At 40.0% G+C, this 20,091-nt stretch overlaps 1 protein-coding gene across 3 annotated transcripts in view; it reads right to left on the minus strand.

Moving 5' to 3' along the window:
- Positions 1–20,091, minus strand: part of plekhg5b (pleckstrin homology domain containing, family G (with RhoGef domain) member 5b) — a 73,326-nt gene that overhangs the window by 34,788 nt on the left and 18,447 nt on the right. The window contains exon 2 of one of the 3 annotated variants that reach the window (XM_088330919.1): positions 19,768–19,844. In XM_088330919.1, coding sequence (XP_088187045.1) covers positions 19,768–19,844 — 77 coding nt within the window. Of the gene's footprint in view, positions 1–6,023; positions 6,305–9,036; positions 9,222–19,767; positions 19,845–20,091 lie in introns of those variants that run through there. The other 2 variants (XM_088330920.1, XM_088330921.1) reach the window with 2 other exon arrangements.

Genomic DNA, 20,091 nt, shown 5'->3' on the forward strand with positions numbered 1-20,091 from the left:
GCGCACAAGGGCCTGGATATGAGACTTATCCTCTGGAGGAACTCAAAGTCCAGAAAATATGGTATTTAGTATCCACTCTAACTTGGAAAGAAATACTTTCAAAATCAAACAATGTGATTTTCTGTTTATTTCCACATTCTGTCTCTCATAGTTGATTTACCCATCTTGACAAATACTGGCCTCTCTCATCTTTTCAAGTAAGAGAACTTGCACAATTGGTGGTTATTTGAATACTTATTTGCTCCACTGTTTATACTGGACTGAACCATGCGATTGATACGTTGATGTCTCAAAGTGTTGCATATCATATTTATTCAAATGATATGTATTTCTAATTATTATAAGAGCTATTGTTTATGTTCACTGTCTTTGCACAAATGTTGATAACCATAAATATGATTGAAGCAAATCTGATAATTCAGAAATGTGTACTAACTTGGGAGCCCTTCACATTGAACCGTACCCAAGGTTGGTTTGAGTAGTCTTTAAAAAAAAAAAGACCAAAAAAAAATCCTCCTTTGACGCTCCCTAGGAGCTTCCACTAGCAATCCGGATATGGAATAAGAGCTTGCTCTGTCCACTCCACGCATCGGCCCGGTATTGCAGTACCTCCGGGAACGGTGCATCCGCAATGATCGCAGCAAGGCTTTAGGGCTAGGACCTTAGCTTGGCCTTTTGGCTGAGAGTGAGTCCCGGCTCCTAGGCTTTGTAGCGTATTATGAACTGACCGATAACAGATAATGGATAATGAATAAAGAAGATAGATCAATAACCCTTAAAAAATCCCTCCCCCCCACTTTGACGCCTCACATGACATCATGCACGACAGCGGTTTGATAAAGTGTGAATCTAGAGTAAAGCATAAGAGCAAGTACACTTATTAGGCAGGATGTGCGTCATTTATGACTGCAAGTAGCCAAATTGGAAAAGTATGACTTAGAAGGCAAGTCAGGATTATCCCTAAAATGATCCACACATTATGAGAGCTGTTTCAACATGAAAGAAGATAACATGGAACATAGGGTCAACACAAGGAAGGCTCCAGGCCCGGACAACATTCCGGGGCGGGTACTTAGGGAGTGCGCCGATCAGCTGGCTTGTGTACTAACAGACATTTTCAACACCTCGCTAGACCAAGCCAAAGTACCATCATGCTTCAAATTTGCCAACATCATCCCAGTGCCAAAGAAAACCCAGATCTTATCACTCAACGATTACCGGCCCGTTGCACTGACTCCTATCATAATGAAGTGCTTCGAGAGACTGGTTAAAGAGCACATCACCTCCAGTCTCCCCTCTTCATTCGACCCCTTTCAGTTTGCCTACAGGACAAACCGCTCCACCAGGGATGCCATCTCCTCTGCGCTTCACCTGAGCCTGACACACCTAGAGGAGAAGAACACCCATGTGCGGATGCTGTTCCTGGACTTCAGTTCAGCATTCAACACCATCATCCCACAACATCTGGTAGACAAAATGGGGCTTCTGGGTTTCAACACCCCCCTGCGGAACTGGCTGCTGGACTTCCTCTGTGACAGACCCCAATCTGTGCGGATAGGTCAGAACAGTTCAGATGTCATCTACCTCAGCACGGGCTCCCCCCAAGGCTGCGTCCTAAGCCCCTTGCTGTTCACCTTGATGACACACGACTGCGCCCCTAGGTCCGCCACAAACCACATCGTGAAGTATGCTGACGACACAACGGTGGTGGGCCTCATCAGGGATGACAACGACCTGGCCTACAGAGAGGAAGTGGAGCAGATGGTGGGCTGGTGCAAGGACAACAGCCTGGTCCTGAATGTTGACAAGACTAAAGAGATCATTGTCGACTTTAGGAAAAACCAGCCCAACCATGCCCCACTTTGCATCAACAACAAGGCTGTGGAGGTTGTCAGCAGTATCAAGTTCCTAGGGGTGCACATCACAAACAAACTCACCTGGTCCGTGAACACTGCATCTCTGGTTAAGAGGGCACAGCAGCGCCTGTACTTCCTGCGGAGGATGAGGAGAGCCCACCTGCCCCCACCATCCCTCATCACATTCTACAGGGGCACCATAGAGAGTATCCTGACCAGCTGTATCTCTGTGTGGTGTGGAGGCTGCAGCGCTACCGACTGGGGTAGTGTGAGGAGGGTAACGAGGACAGCGGAGAAAATAATCGGGACTACACTTCCCTCCATTCAGGACATTGGCCAGAAGCGCTGCTTATCCCATGCTAAGAACATTACCGGGGACCCCTCTCACCCCCATCATGGACTATTCACTCTGCTAGCCTCTGGGAAGAGGTACTGCAGTGTGCGGTGCAGGACCACCAGGCTCCGCAATAGTCTAGTCCCCCTGGCCATTAGACTGTTAAATGGTCAATCTAACATATAGTTAACTAAAATCTAAACGGCTGCTAATTTGACTTTTGCACTAGTGGCAGTTTTTTTATAGCTTGCCACTCCTTGCACATTTGATCTCTGCACTATTGTTACTTACAGTGTTATTACTTACAGTGTTATTGTTTACAATATAATGGTACTGTGTACCTGACTTGTTAACCTGACTGCCCATCTTGCACATCTGGTTAGCGTCTCTTCTTGCACTATCGGCACTATGGTAAATAACTCAATACAGCTTTATTTATATCTGTACACTGAAGGACACTGAGGGAAACTGTGGGAGTCAGATCCATCGACATTTCGTTCTGTATACACGTGTACTAGAATGACAATAAAGTAGATCTGAATCTGAATCTGAATCTGAATGACTGCACGGCTGTATTCTTGTGCGAAAAGGTGCAGTCCCTTCTGAAATAGTTGGATATAGCAAGTCAAATTGTTTGCTTTTGTTGTATAATGAATAGGATTAGGGTTTAGTTTAAATGGATATCAGATAATAACTTAAAAGTTAGAATATTCTGCAGTATATACACATCTAGATGCGTTTGGCACATTTTTCACTTCTCGAGCATTCTCAAGTACTGAAATGGACATTATAAAAACAATTTGAAGTAAATAACTTAACAGAAGCTGAAGGTGTCCTACAAAGCCACAGTGGAGAGCATTCTGACATCCGGCATCACCGTGTTGTATGCAGTGAGTCCGGCAGTGGACAGGAAAAACATACAAGAGTAATCAACACAGCCCAGAAGATTGTCGGCTGCTCTTTGCCCCAGTCTGGAGGAAATTGCCGCACTGTGATACCGCGGCAGAACCATTAACATTACAAGACTCTTCTCAGCCTGTCCACCACCTCGTTGACCTGTTGCCCTCTGGTAGGTGCTAGAGGTCCCTTAAAACAATGACTAATAGGCTCAGTGACATGATTATCACCACCCTAAACAAGTGTGCAACACTGAATATATTTATCTTGCAGATTTTTTTTGTTGCTGCTAAATTTTATTGTACTACTTTTCATTGCACTACTGTTACGATGCACTATTCTTTTTCATTGTACTATTATATAACTTAGGCCAATCTCAAAGCCCGACTTGGTAATTATTTTTGCCAATTTATCATGACAGTCATTTATCTTATTTTTCTCTTTATGTCATGCCAAATCTCATTGCATACGTTTCACATCATTCATATCAATGACAATAAAGATAATTCGCTTCATAATATAACTCTGAAGTGAGCTGAAGTATTGAAATGGTCAAAAACAATTTCAAATAAATAAATAACAAAAACACCTGGAAACGTAATCATAACCAGAGGAGGATGGTGCACATCTTAGTGACTATCCTGTCTCAGAATAAAAAGTTGATGTATAAGGATTTTAGGGGGGTCTACCACAGAATGCAATTCAGGTGTTACAAAGTAGTGTTCACTGATACCTAAAGGGTATAGTGAGCAAGATTTTTGTAAACGATTGTATAGCGATATTTTCATGTTTTTGTGATTCTCATATTTAAGGGCTACCACTGTGTTTTGTTGGGACGCAAGCTCCACAAGGGCTTACCAGTCATTACCAACCGGAGCGAAACTGCTCAACTCTGAGGGAAACAGCTGCACATTTGCAAGTTGACACATTGCTCCACCTGCAGGTTCGCGTTAAAGCCTGTGTAGCAATTATATTGTAAATGGGCCTTCAGTTGTAAGATTAAGAGCAAGACGGGTGAAAAGCTGAGCTGAGCAGATACCACAAGCTTTAGAAAGAACTGTTGCACCATTTAACAGAGTAACTTAAAAGTCAACTTCTGCATGGCGAATCTTTGAGGTTTTTCTGGTCAATGTTCCTTTCCTCCACTTTTGTCTCCTAGACAGTCTGCTTTGTCCCCCGAAGAGCGAAATATGAGAGTTGACGAGCCAAAATATTAGTATAGTAGTTGCGTTTCAACCTGGACCATTTGCTGAGTCGGAGATTGGTGCCTGGCAATGGATTACTGAGATCAAAGGGTGGAAGGCAGAATGTTCCCCGCCCATGTATTATTTATTATCAATAAATAAGGTTAGCAAGGAGCAGCAGATGCGCTTATGCAACACTCATGTCCGCCAGTGTGCACACCTGCTTTACATTACTTCATTGTAATGTTCATTGTAGCTATGCACATGTTGAGCTACTCAAACAGAGGCACTTATGTTTAATCCTTCAAGGTGACACAAAACAACCATGAGAGAGGTTCATCCTGTTAACATATGGAAAAACAACAACAAAGCATCTGTCAAATTATATTGAAATGCTGGCCTACCTTAGTTTTCCTTATTTAAAATGATATAAGCATGTTTAAATGTTCTACCGGTCTGTTCATGAAAGAATTCATGTAAACTTAAGCAATTAGTTGAGCTTTTGGTAAGGGTACCCAGTGTTTATTAATACGAATGATTAAATTGTAATAAACAAAACAAATAATGCAAACACGTTTAGAACAGGAAGTGTCTCAGTATTAGTTTGCCAAAATCAACCCTAATAGAATCAGAGACAAGCATATACATATACTTACAAACACCTGAATCACAATTTCCCTTATTTATTATGCAGAAAAACACTCCTTCATGGAAAAAGACTCATTAACAAGTTGTAGTATTTTACTTTTTCTTTTTGTTAGATGTCAAATCATTCCCCCACCCTCACACACAAAATTACATTACATATATGTAGCAGAGTGTTAAATACATTGTAAAATTACACACACACACACACACACACACACACACACACACACACACACACACACACACACACACACACACACACACACACACACACACACACACACACACACACACACACACCATCCATCATCTGCACCGCTTATCCTCAGTAGGGTCGCAGGGGTGCCGGAGCCAATCTCAGCTGTCTTCGGGCAGTGGGCAGGGGACACCCTAAACTGGTTGCCAGCCAGTCGCAGGGCACAATAGGACAGACACCTCACTCGCTCATTCACACCTAGGGACAATTTGGACCGGACAATTAACCTGACATGCATGTTTTTGGAATGTGGGAGGAAAGCGGAGTACCGGGAGGAAACCCACATAAGCACGGGGAGAACATGCAAACTCTGCACAAGTCTGGTAGCTAGATTTGATCTCAGAACACAGTTTTTTAATATTACGGATAACCTAAAGAGAAATGTATACCCTAAGTTTGCAGTTGATACTCTTATCACATTTAGGGTATTCTACATAGTCTGTTTTGCTGCATTTATTTGCATTTTCTGTTATTATTTTTACACCTCCGAGTGCGGTAACTGCATGGTCAAATTGGTAACTCATTTGAAATGTATTAATCCACGAATAAAGGAATGAGGAGATAGAGAATCCAAAAAGAGTGTTAGTAGTTAATATGTGCCTTCTAATCGCTGTGCACCTGAAAACAGCTGAAAAAAGGCTGCTGCCAGCCCATGAACCTCCACATTATCATCTACACCTCTGTCTAAATGCAAACAATCACAGTAAATCAACCCCATTCCTAATTAATGGGTAACTACATTATTACCATCACCATGAAGTCTTAATGAAAATATAAAATAGCAGCAGCATAAAATTCAAGGGATAGATAAGTAAAATAATTATTTCAAATAAAGAGACATATCTTACCTTATTATCAACAGAGCAGTAGCAATGGCAAATTCAGTTACAATTGTCAAAATGAGATCTTTGTCTTTACTGGGGAACATAAGAAATGTATGGGAGAAGAATAAACATTGAGCAGCACTGCAAGGGATCACTATGGTCTCAAAATAACCCAAAAAGTCAAAAAATGCATGTCAGATGGCCTCCATTAAAATATTGCTACAAGCAGATGTCATCAAGTAAATACATTTAAAGTGATACAATTGATAAAAGCAGGACAGTATATCCAAAGCTATTCAAGACGGAATTCCCTTTTCTGAAAAGAGACTGAAAGCAAAATTCGTGACTGGCTCTGAAGCAGGGGTAAGTGACCTTTTTTTTGAAACCGGGCTAAGTTGGCTACTGATTAATGGGAAGAGCAACCACTTTGATAAATATACTTCAGTCATAGTAAACATATAAGCTCAATCTTATAATTCATTAGAATGGGCAAATTTTAATGTAAGGAACATTTTGTGCAAACTTGTTTTTAAAACTATATTTACTCATTTTTATGCAATCAAACATACGATTCACCAAGTTAGGCTCATATTACATACTATACATAGTACACCAAAGTTCCCATGAGTCAGTGTCTGGGATGAACCTAAGTCCAGCTTCTGTAATGCAATCATCTGCTAAATGACAAATGATGTAGATTTCCCAAGTTGGGAATGGGCAAATAGTTCTTAGGTAATAGTGCTTTCCCACCGTAAATCACTTGAAATGTGTTCCATTCAAAGACTTATTGACCTTCTAATGATGATGCAGCATCAGGCGCGATTGGGTTTCTAAATCTGTTGCAACGACACTTTAACATGATCACAGGGACATGGGGTCAAACCCGCAACCAATGGGTTGTGAAACAACCGCTTAAAAACTGAGTCTTTGGAGATTTTTACTGTAAAAAGCATCAGCCCCCACTTCATAATGAGACTATCTAAATAAAAACTTTCTTTGAATTTGAAATAGAGGTAAGATCGGGCCTAAAAAGCCAGCCCGACCCGACACGGCCCGCAGGTCCAAGAGCCCGAACCCAACAAATTAACCTTACTTAATGGACAGCGCTCAAAGTAAACCCGAAGCTGCTTTGCGACACTGCGTATTTCGGCACCCAAGTGTCTTCTTCGGCTTAAGTACACGCGGCGCCGAAATGCAGCGCCGAGGTGCAGCTTCAAGTTCACTTTGGGCTCGGTCCCTCAAATCAAGTGTGCGCTTCGCGCCAAAATAAGCACTGACCCGAAGTGCGGCGCCCAATTCTGTTACTCGAGTAAAAGCAAGTGCATGCTGTGCAGGTACTACACGAAGAAAAAAAAAATGAAGGAGAAGCTCGACTTAAATATTGACATTTTATGCCAGTTCGAAACGGGTTCGGGTCTGGGCCCAAGATCTTACCTCTAACTTGAAGTAATTGAAAAAAAAAATTGAACCCTTAATTGACCAAGCATCATAGATGCCGCTTGGATTTTTTGGGGGTTATTTTGGCCGTGAAAAGGTCAGAAATCATATTATAACTTTTGGCCTTTTTTTATGAAAACCCCAAACTTTCAATATCTGGCAATATCTACCATAAATATGTGCTAAAATAAAGTAATTACAATTTAAAAGGAATAATAAAAAACAGACCTTTCAGTGATACGAATGGCACTAAACATGACTGCATTGTAAGAGCACTGAAAAATAATTAACTGTTATAAATATATACAAATAAATTTGAGTCTTGCTCTTAGTTTTCCATATATTGCCAACTATTTTTCACCATGACCCGGCGTTTAATGGGCCTGTGTGGTGGATGGTGAAGAAGTTTTAAAGGATTCAAATTTTTTGTTTATATTAGTTACAGATAACAAAAATGGTTGACAAAATGCATTACCCGTCACCTCTTGCCTGTAATTGGTCCGTTGCCACATGTGCATGCCTGTGAGATACGATTAGAGGAAGTTGGTGACCACTTGTGGGTGTTTTGGAGAACTACTTTGGTTCCATTTATTTTTTTTATACCGCCCCAAAGCCTGTCTTCTTTTTCCAGCAACCTTCAGAATTTTTTTTTTTTTTAAGGCTGACGGTCGCGGAGTTACAATAACTTAACTACCGCTTTTGAAACGGGGGTGTCAGCGCCCAAATTGGTTACTGGAGGCTTAAACCAAAAGATATATTAGACTGTAAACATTCCAACGGGGTGCACCTCAACATCTTTATAGAAAACCCTGATAACAAGTTGTGGCAAGAGATCCGTTTCAACTCGAAGTAATCGACTCACCTCAGAAAACTATTACCACCACTTTAAATGCTCTCTTATCAGACAGCTGGTAGTTCTAGAACCAAGACATCCACTATGTTCTAGCGGGCTAGATGTAAACATGGCTTAATTGTGAAATGTGTTTAAGGATAATGCACTCCAGGCCATTCAACTGCCTTGTTGTAGTCACAAAAAAAATACCCCACTCAATAATGCGCCATTAAAATACTCCTAGAGCGATAAACTGAACTTGGACTATGCAAACCAGAATGCGGAGAAAATGTGTCTCACCTGCAGCTGAGGCTCAAAGTCAAATGTAGGAACAGCAGCAAGAACAGTCTATTGTTGCGCGAGTGGCCATTCCATCCATAGCCTGGGGGCAGGCACAGATAGACAAGGGGGCTGCACAATGCCCGTTAGGAATATTTAAATCCCAAAATGGATTTTTCATTTGGATTAGAGCTGTTTCAAATTCGACACAGAGAAGGATTTGTTTGAGAGTTTTGTCTGTTTAGGAGAAGGTTGTTGGTGCCAGGAGGGAGGCTGGCGTGTTGATATAAGAAGCAGATGTGAAATATGCACACTTTGGAGGAAAAACAGACAAAGTGCTGTTCCACTCATATGTGGAAAAAAGCCACCATTGTAAATTGTGATGTCACACACCTGCCTTTACTTTAACCAGGGAACGAACGGAAACTTAATAAGAACATTACACAGAGGTAAAAAAAAAAAAGAAGAGCATATTTAATGCTTACCTACCATAGAAAATGTCAGCGTCCCAGGAAATATAAGCCTTTAGTTTCAGTGGAATAAATATTGACAAGATCCAACAGGAGAAGGAGTTTTGGTCCTGATCAAATTTAAGCTTCCTAGTGCAATGTTCTTGTTTTCACTTTCTGGTTTAGATGATATTCCAAAATTCACAGACGATGACAATGGATGTGTTCACTTTGTTTATGACAGCAGTCTGACAGGCTCTCACAGAAACACACAAGCAGAAAGTTACAGGCCCGCCCACCTTCCCAACCACACCCACACACAAGCTGACTGCCATGAACTCCCTTTTTTCTCCCCAGCAATGTAGTTGATCCATATCAAATAGTCCCTCTCGTCCCAACTTAGAATAAAACGTGTTTTTTCTTCAGGCTAATGTTTTGCTTTCTGTTTTGTTTCCACCATTGGAAAGTTAACAAGCTTACTTTGATAACTTCAAATTGATATTCTGGCCGATAAAATTGAAAAATAAAAAAAACGTCTTAGTTGTTATAGGTGAACAAATGTGTCAGTTTAGCAAATGTCAGAATTGACTCAAATCAGACAAGGATATCCTCCTAAACAGGAAATATCAATGAAAGCTTACGCAAAAGCTTGTCGACACCTGCAATGGTCTTGCGGGTCAAAACTCGAAGTGCATCACGCAGTCTCAATAATTATTATACCTGCAGGCATCCAATTTTTGCTTTTATCACTTATTGCACAAGAAACGGTGTTTGGGAACAGAAAATATCTTGCTCACAAGCAGTCGGAGCAGTTCACTCTTTTGAGGCAGGGCTTTTGCTTTCAATACAACATGCATGCTGCAATGCAATACCAGAATTACTGTCTGGTTTGGATAACGGTGCCATGCAGAGAACGGATTGTGCTTTCGATCAAAAAAAAAAAACCCAACACTTTTTTCAAAAAGGTTATGAAACGCAACAAGAAAAAAAGAAAGTGGCACTTATTTAAGTTCCTAGAAAAAATATCAAGGTACTGTTCCCAAAGATCTGGTTCAACACTCAGACATTAAATTTAAAAAAATTAAGATTTTTAAGGCGGCACACTGCGACTGTTCTCTTGTTTTCTTCTTAAAACAGAGATGACTTCATTTAAATCCCTCACGATTAGCGCACAAAAACATACCCCCTGCCACCCTCAACAAAGTAGGCGGAGGTGGCACATGTTTGGAGTAGGGTAAAGGAGTGGGTAGCTTTTTAATGACTAAAACCCCACATCAATTGTTTGAAATAAAGTAACCTTTTGAATCCATGTCCCCCACTGTCAGTCTTAATTAGAGGAGGCGACTCTTGAAAGCCGGGATGGCAGCAATGCAATTAACATGAGGGATTAGACCCCTCTGGCAAAGCCCTTGTTGGGGGAGGAGTGGGAAATTGGGGCTAGTTGGGATGGTTGCCTATGTGACCCGACCTTGGCATTAACCCCCTGACCCACCATGAGCTTTAAATTCCACAAGTGTTCCCTGGAAGTCTGCGATGCAAGGGCAAACAAAAGAAAGATGCAGTGTGAGGATAACGAGGATGAGCACATCGGCACAAGAAATGCTGCACGGACACACTAAGAGGATTACAAGCAAATATTTCCCCTGGGATGCTGGTCTATGTTTCCACATATTCTTGGCCGGATGACCAGTTTGCTTGGTTGGCTTCAAATGTAGAAAACAAGTGTGCTGAAGTTGGGAAGCCATAATCATACATTTGGAAAATGCCTTGCAATGCTTCTGTAGTTGAGCCGTGCGGACTTAACATTTCATTAAGATGCAGTTTACATGGGCTATACATGATTGCAGGCTCATTTAAGAGGGCTTGTTTTCTTAACCCTTCTATGCTTGGGGGCTTCTTTAAGACTCTAAATCCCAACTACTAGGTCTATACAATGATCAGGAACAATGTATTCGGAGTGCCAGTCCAGTCATCTATTTGCTTTCTGTTATTCCATGTCTGTTTTATTGGATCCGAATAACTAATTGGGATTGCTAGGTCATCACTTGAGCTTGTATTTCCCAGTCAAAACAAACTGTAAAGTTGATACATTGCTTCGGGATGTTGGTTGATTGCTGAAACAGCTATTTGCAGGACATAACAGTCAGAAAAATGTTTTAAGTAGCGTTGGGTTGTTCTCTAAAATAATAGTCCAGGAGAGTACATCTGAAGCAAAATGTGAGTAGGAAGCTTTACACCAACAACAACAGCGACCAGATGATGAAGGTGCTGTATATTAGCAGCAGGCTTCTCCTGCTACTGATCATATTGGAAACCAGCATTATCTGTTTCATGTGGGGGAAAAAAAAAAAAACAACCTGGAGGGGGATGGGCACAGCCAGGTTTGTAATTACTAAAAACACACCACAGTGAGTGGGGTCCTGACGACCCAGGCGGTTAAAGGATTCGTGAACCGTGAAGCTCAAGTATCTTAGATTCTTGAGGTATTCTCTTTTTATTACATTTTTTTCCTTTTTCGTGACAAGGCTCATCCTGGTTAGTACTGATTCAACCTGGCGTGAAATCACTTTTTTTGTTGCTAGCATGGCATACAGCAAGGTGTTGGCTGCAGACCGCCAGCGGCAAGGCAAAATAATTATTCATATTGCCAGGAGGGCATTAACTGGCCAAAAGCGCACCATTAGCCAAATATTCCTATAATTACTTTGGGGCGTCTGCTAGAACCTAGCACATTTGAAGCTTTCACACATGTGCACTCCCTATATGGATATGGCAGCAAAAGAGAGGCAACTACATGACATGATCCAATCGAACTATTAGACAATTCAGATGAATTCGTTGCTCAATTTAAGTCAGCACTGATTCATGCACGGTTGCAAAGTTTTGAATAGAAGAACAAAGTACATGGAAAATTACCCATTATGGTTCTTTTGAGCATCACAGTAAAGTGCAACTCATTAGGTGTTGCAAAACACAAAATGCCTGTAGCTGAACTGCTCATCTCTCAAATATTGCTTGCTCAGAGTTAGGAATATTTGAAGTGTTTTCAAGTTGTAATGATCATTGTTACCGTTTGGTGCTCTGTTTTATAGAATAAACAAACGTCCATCCATCTATCCTAAATACATTTTCATCCCTACAAAAAAGTGCATTTTGCAGTGGAATTGGAAAACAGATTCTAAAGACTGCTGAGATTAGCTGAAGAGTACACAAAGGGGACATGTCATTTAATCATTGTGTTTACTACCGCGCTATAGCACATGGGCATGTCAGTGCTAGTTAAATGAGATTTGCAGCAGCTGTTGCAGCACAGAGGGGCTGAAAATTTGAGACAAGAAAAGGAGAGGATATTTGAATTTAAACAGTTCATATTGTGATGCAAAAAAGGTGATTGGCAACATAATGTGCCTTGGGCCCCTGATTTTGGGGAAAGGGTTATTTTCACAGTAAGACAAACCTTACACATGTCTGGTCCTGTCTTTATAATTCTTACAGGACAGACACAGGAGACTAAAGGACAAGCAAGCTGGGACTAGCTCAAGCGCAAAACTGACGTAAATTTAGAGATGACTTCTTCAATTTCAGGTTAAACTCAAGACTGTATTTGCTTCGATAAACCCTGCAGGCGGTATTAAATCTCCTGGATTTGCAGTAAACCCCAGCAAAATAATCCATGGAGACAGCAAAATCTTAAACACGTGGCAGCGCTATCGGCCTCTGTTATAGTAAAAACAAGGTAGATTATTGCTGCAATTATTATCTTGATTAACAGTGTGTTTGAATATGTGTTGAATCAGAGAAAATACATGTTAGTGACAGCAGCAGAATGTGTATCAAGACCAACATTGTAGTATGAAAATTGAATGAGGCCATTTTGTTAGCTCCACAGCAACACGGACAAACTAAACCTAATTATAACTACAAAGTGGCATTGCCTGTTATTTTGACTCGAGAGGGCGCGAGCGGCTCAGGACAAAAGATCTACCGGTACTTGAAATTTGATTAGTTTAATTAGGTGACACGCCTAGCAAATGAGCATTTCATTGTTGATTCTAATGCACTACCTGGTAAATATGTTTGCCTATTTATCTTAACATGCTTTTAGTCTTACTTTTCTCTCAAACCTTTCTTGCATGTTAATCCCGGATTACCACGTCTGATCTTGTTGTAAACAATCTTTACTGTGTTGTAATCTATCTATCTATCTATCTACCTTGGTCATGTCCCTCAAAAGGGGTGACCGACAGCAAAACAAACACATACAATAACAAAGAAAATAAAAAAGGGAAAAAAATAAGCAAAAACAGACACAAAAATTTTTGGACCATGGCCAACTCAAATGCCCAAACACCCAAACAAGTTAGGCACCTTGGCACCCGAGTTGGTCACGCTTTCGTCCCTCCAGATGAAACGGGACACAAGAAAGCGGCCATGTCACTCGGGTCAGGGTGACACAACACACTCTTTTGTTCAACAGCAGAACCCGACAGCTTTCACTGGTTTACCCCTGCCGCATCATAAGGGTTTCCCCTTTACAAAAAAAACCTGAGCGATATTTTTAGCCGAGACCCAATGCACTTGTGTAACATTGGTGAATTAGTCATAAAAGCAAATTCAATGTGCTATAAAGAGTGAGGTTTGGTGAAGTGACTTCTGTTCCGATTTGCATTGGATAAAACTGTCCAATGCGTCCATATTTTGGACTGTACTAAATTGGATGGCCACTGATAGTCTATGGCCCTTGTTCTGTCAACCACTCCAGTACTTCTATGGGAATGAAAGTGCTACACAACAAAATAACCCACGCACCGCTTCACCAGCGGATAAATGATAGATTTAAACCGATTGCTTATTGGCTGAGTAACCAATAAAGAAGCAGATACAATACGTTAAATATTGGTGCAGATTATTTGCTTTGCTATTGACAGTAAATTTCTAATGCTAAATTGTTTTTGACAACAACGCCAACCAGAATAATGGCCTGCGAAAACAAAGATAATTGCTAAATATTTGCACATTGTCAAAAGGTAGACAGGGGTAGGCAGGATTGTTTTTCATTGTTATAAATGTTTGTTTGAGTGGATAAGAGTAGTAAAAGTTGGAACATTTTATCAAGAAGTGTGAAAGAGGATTTGATTTCTAAATGCTCTTTTAAGCGCAGGACTCTAAATCCAACCATTGCCTCTGCTATTGTTAGATGTTGGAAGCAAATAAGTATTGCATTAATATGAAGACAGGGTGGGTGATTAGAAGAGTAACGGCTCTCATACTAAATCATTTTTTTCGTCATTAAAAAAATGCCAGACTAAACAGTGGGTGATGTCTCAGCCGCTATTTACTCACACCTCATGTCCTAAATTAAGGTGGAATATTAGGAATTGTGTCATTGGGGAATATCACATCATCAAGGGCTTGGCATAAATATGAAGACCGGGTGGGTGATTGGAAGAGTAACAGCTCTCATACCAAATCATTTTTTTCATCATCAAAAAAATGCCAGAATAAACATTAGGTGATGTCTCAGCCGCTATTTACTCACACCTCAATTCTTAAATTCAGGTGGAATATTAGGAATTGTGTCATTGGGGAATATCACATCATCAAGGGCTTGGCAATGTGAGTCAGGCCATGACAACAAGTCAAAAAATGATGAAATGAAACGAAATGATCCGCATTTATATAGCGCTTTTCAAGTCAATGACTTCCCAAAGCGCTTTACAGTGTGCTTCACATTTCCCAATAGCGGCCGTGCAGCCATGTAAGGCGCTAACCTGCTTATTGAGGGCATTAGGGGTTCAGTGTCTTACCCAAGGACACTTCGACATGTAACACGGAGGAGCCGGGATTCGAACCTGCGATCTCATGATCCCCAGACGAGCGCTCTACCTCCTGAGCTACTGCGGCCCCATGATCAATGTTCACGTGGAATCTGTTCACTAAAATTTGATGTGTGAACTCTACATGACCTCTCCCGAATAGGAACCACACAGTTTTAGTATTTACTGACAAAATGTTAGCCTATACTTAATTTATGAACTGCAAAAAAAAATAAGTGTAAAATGTCAATCTTTTAAAGCATTTATAGTTCTGATTCAGATCAACCTTGAGTGACAGCAATATTGAAAAAAAGATAATGCAGACACTCCCCTTCTTACGAACATTCGAGTTACGAACAACAGTACATCCGAACATTTTGTTCGGGATTTCGAAAAATATCCGGACATTGCTCTAAGTTCGATTTTGTATTGTGCACCTTTTTCCGATTACAGGACAGTACTGTAGTGCTTCTTTTCGCCGCTACCGGCGTGTGGCGCTGTGAGAGCTCACCCAGCATCCACCGGCTTCCTCTTACGGTCACAGTTTGTGTGTAAAAATACTGTATTGTATCTCCAGCGTGCCAAGAACATTGACATTTTCACTGTTTAATATCTTGTGCATCCATTCGATATGGTTGGTATTAAGTGCATCCATTCGATATGGTTGGTATTAAGTGTAAAGAAGAGGCAAGCCCTTTCACTTGACATGAAACTGGAAAAGAAAGCTTGATGCGGTTGAGAAAAAGGTTGGATCGCTTTTTTCCGTCCACTATTTACCACGGAGGAGGAAGTCGGCTAACTTTTGAAGCCCATCTTCCAAAAGTAAGTTAAACTTCTCTTTATCTATCTTTATAGAGCAGGTTATTTTAATAAATGATTATTTTTTAGTACAAACCAAAACATGGTTACTTATACAAGCTTTAAACATACTTATATAAACCTTAAACATACATTCCATACAAAATATAGCACTGGAGCAACTTACGAACAAATTCAATTTACTAAGAATCGTCCGGAACGCATCTCGATCGTAAGTAAGAAAGGTGTCCGTACGTCATTTTGGAATTGTTTAGATATACTCGATGGCCATCTAAGATACTGTGCCTTTTCAAATGGTGCTCCTATTGATGCATGTCGTTTCGGGGAGATTTTGGATCGATCCTTGGTGTACAGATATACTCAGACCACTCGGGATGGAACAAAAAAAATTGATTCATGTACATATCGTGATTTTATTTTTGGCGATTTTTAAAATCAACATTTATTCATGAAATTTTCTTTTGGAGGCTCTATTATTTTTTTATCATCTTACAGTGTTAATCATAAAAAGGATATTAAAGGACCACATTTGTGTTATATTGACATTTCAGTCAATGACATTTTGTGTCTGTAAACCTGTTGCAGAGTGTATGTTACATTCTCATTGTCTCAATCATGGTTTATTGTCCCAGAAATGTATGATTTGAGTTGCTTGTTTTTGTAGGGAAGAAAATTAAATTGCAATTATCAATTGCATTGATTCGTAATACAGTACAGTACAGCAGTTATCGAGCATATTGATTTAAATCCAATCGGCATCTTAGTATTATGATACAATCGAATCATAACCAAAGCATATCGTCCAAGCCCTAGACACCACGTGCGGCTTTTTCAACACAACTCTAACTAACACCTTCCGCACACCACACGCTACCACAGCGCCTAACTTTCTGCACTTACACTATAACCAATACTGCTAAAAATTGTCCAAACTAAGAGATACAGCGTTAACCCTTGTCACTTGTCATATAAATGTGTTATTCTGATTGGGCCGAAAAAGGAAATTTTGGTATCAATCTAACAACTCCCTGCATGTAAACATATCCGTTGTTTCCAATACTATCACCCTTTTCTGCTTTTGTATTACCGTATTTTCCCCATTATAAGGCGTCTCAGATTTTATGGCGCACTCCCCCCCAAAAAATAGTCTTTTGTCATGTACTTTTCATACTTTAGGTGCACTATAAACCGCATCAAAATGAGACTACAGTAAGAGCTACAGTGTAACTGATGAGCTTTTCATACACTAACAGCATAATAGCGCAATGATGCAATAATCACTGTTTAAAGTCACAAAATACAGTTGACAAAATAAATCAGACCTGGATCGCTGAGGTGGGGGGCCAGGACTATACCACTAAACCACAACTGGTACAGATAACATATGAAAAGGCATTACAGCTTATCTCAATATCACACTATATTTACTGACGGTTCCAGGAACACATTTGCATAGTGCATTCTGATAGCTTAAACAGTCTCTCCACTTTTACACCTGTGTGTAATTAACCTCACAGTTTACGATGTAAGAGCTTGTTTAGTATTTTGTTGAAAGACTTTCTGTTTTTCTGTTTCTGTCTTTTGCAACGTTATTGCCATACAGGTGAAGAAGTGGTCTAGTGCTAGAACATTGGCACCCTCACCACCACACCTCTGGTTCAAATCAACAATGAATTGCGATTTGTGCCAGCGATGAATATTGATTAATCAATCATTGTTCGAATACAGAAGTATACCGTAAAACCTCGTGTAGTAACAAACACCTAAAATTACTCTATGTATGCAACCTATTCTGTGGTATATAAAGATGCACCAGGTTATAAGGCGCACTTTAAAATTTATACCCAATTTTGGATTGTTGGGTGCGCCTTACAGTCCAATTTTGTTTTTACTACATTGCATTGTTCCTATAATTTTAAATTTAGCAATTGAAAACTCTTGACAATTTACCTAACTTTGGTAAATATTTAGAAGGAAGTAGGCACTAAATGTGGCAGAAAGAATGTTCAGGTTCTATAGCTCACTCTTTTTCCAATGTATCTGTTACCAAGTCATCCTTAAGCAAGACTCTTAGCGTACCTTGCCATTAGTTCCACTCACAATGGTGAATGAAAGGTGCAAAAGTCCGGATATGGTCTTAGAGGGCAGTAGACTTGAAATGACATCCGAACTGTGGTTTACTGCTAGAAAGGGCGCACTATAAATCTAATGCAGTATTATTACCCCTTTATTCATCTGTTACCATGGACTTCAGCTTTTTTCTTCCTTTTGTCTCCAGAGTAATACTCAAATGAAAAAAAGGACATCACATAAAGGAGAGGCAGTAGGAGGCCGAGCTGAACAACCAAAACAAGCAGGCAGTGAGCATGCACTGTGTCCGTCTCCCCTCCGCCTTCTGGCCAGACTCCTATTGTCAAAACTGGCGGCTTCAAAGCACTAATTCATTAAACAGTTCAGTGGCCAGACACAAGAGGCCTGACACCCCTTTTAACCAGCCTAAAAGCTTTCAACCATAGCCTGACCATAGAGATGAAGTTTAGTGTTGCTGGTGATGAGGAAATTAACAGGGAAGGGGGTTGCCATGTAAAAGGTAATTATTGCAGTATTAGTTTCGCCACCCCAATCACGAATCTTACCAAATGAGTTTTAGAATACAGCAGTATTTGAAACACTGAGGAAGATTATGACCACATAAGTAAGTGTTCAATTTGAATAATAGGTCAATAGCATTTTTTCTCCCTGACGGAATAAAACACACAGGTAACTTTGAAATTCAAAAAGTACCAGTGTTAGGTCAGTGTGTGTTGTTTGTTTTTTTTTCACTAAAACACTAAAGTATTAAAGTTACAGCAATGGATTACACTGTATAGCCGTATATTTTTCGTGGTTTGGCCGTTTTTCGCTGATTTTTTTATCATGCGTTGTATTCTACATTCTAATTGGTTAAACAGACTGCCCCTTTTCTGCCTGTGTCTGAATGTGCGTCAATGACGTTGCAGTAAGATTTGTACTTGTTTTTACTTGCCCTCATGTAGGTTTTAGATCAGGGAATGGTGTAATTATAGTCTGTAGTTTGCAATAATCTGTGGTCTGTGCAGCCCTTGGAGACTCCTTGTGATTTAAGGGCTATACAAATAAACATGACTTGACTTGTACATAAAAATAAAACAGCTTGATAAACCTACATTAAGTATAAGCAGATCTTTTTCAATTTCAAGTTTCTCTAAAACCCATCATGTCAACAAAATGCTCTGAACCGACAAACTCACCAAAAGGCAGTGAAATATACTTTCTATCGGCATCAAAGTTGGACTTTACAACCAGCTACTTGCTCTGAAACCGCATGCTGCTCTTTGGGGCTAGCTAGCTAGCTAGATAGATAGCTAGATAGCTAGATAGATAGATACTTTATTCATCCCCGAAGTGGCGACTTGGTGTTTTTTCATAAATGCTTGAAAATGGAAAAGTATATATTGTTTTTGTAGGACAAACAGGATTCATTCTTAACGTTTTCCAATTAATATCGATACAATATCGGTGTCCTTCCTTATAAGGCTTGTATTTTTATGCAGCTACAGACATTTTTTGGTGTCCAATATGACTCTTTCAACATTTTGTGATGCCAAATCATGCCTTAATGAAGTTTTCCATAACATCGACATGATCGAACAAAGTATCATGAAAAGTAAAAACATAGCGTCCTGAAATCAATTAGCGCAAAATATTTTTTTAAATGTAATTCACACAACAGAAGTTATTTGTAAGAGTAAAAGTTTATTGAGTACAGTACTTTTATTTGTTAAAGAAAGGCTTGAGGCTGTAAATTTGGTTTGTCCTTTGGTTTCAATGTATAATAAAGTATTTAATAAGTAAATAAATACATAGATAAAGGTTTCTACTTTGTGGGTTTTGACCATCGTGGGACCTTTTTGGACGGCGACCCCGCGGGATCACTGTACATTAAGATTTAATATAATAAATAAATATTCTTTGTGGTCACAGATGAAATGTGTAGTTAGAAAAAAAAAGCGTAATGACGTGATGGGATATTTCGCCTCATGATTATTTTACCATCAGAATCTTATATTTGCCTATGCTTAGCTTAGGAAAAGCCTTTTAAGTTTTGGTCGTCTTACTTTTGAGGCCCTGCGCTGGTCTGGACACTCAGGGTGCTGGCACACCACCCAATCCTCCTCTTGAACAGGCTTGTCATCTGAAACACAACCAACAGACATGTTAGAACATGAGTCACAAACAAAAAAGGACCCAAACTAATTTGAATCTAATTGCACATGTTCATACCACTCCTTTTTTGGTAGAACTGTTAAAAGTATGGCCCTGGCTCACTGCCTGAGGTTCCGATATGTACCATGGACAGTAAATCTCTTGTAGAGGAGAGTAGGGATTGTAAGGGTGTCCGAGCAGCAATAGAGAGCAAAGTGAGACTGAGTAAACACGAG

This window comes from Urocampus carinirostris, chromosome 3 (genome assembly GCF_059441175.1).
Source record: "Urocampus carinirostris isolate Australia breed hairy pipefish chromosome 3, RoL_Ucar_1.0, whole genome shotgun sequence".
NCBI lineage: Eukaryota > Metazoa > Chordata > Actinopteri > Syngnathiformes > Syngnathidae > Urocampus > Urocampus carinirostris.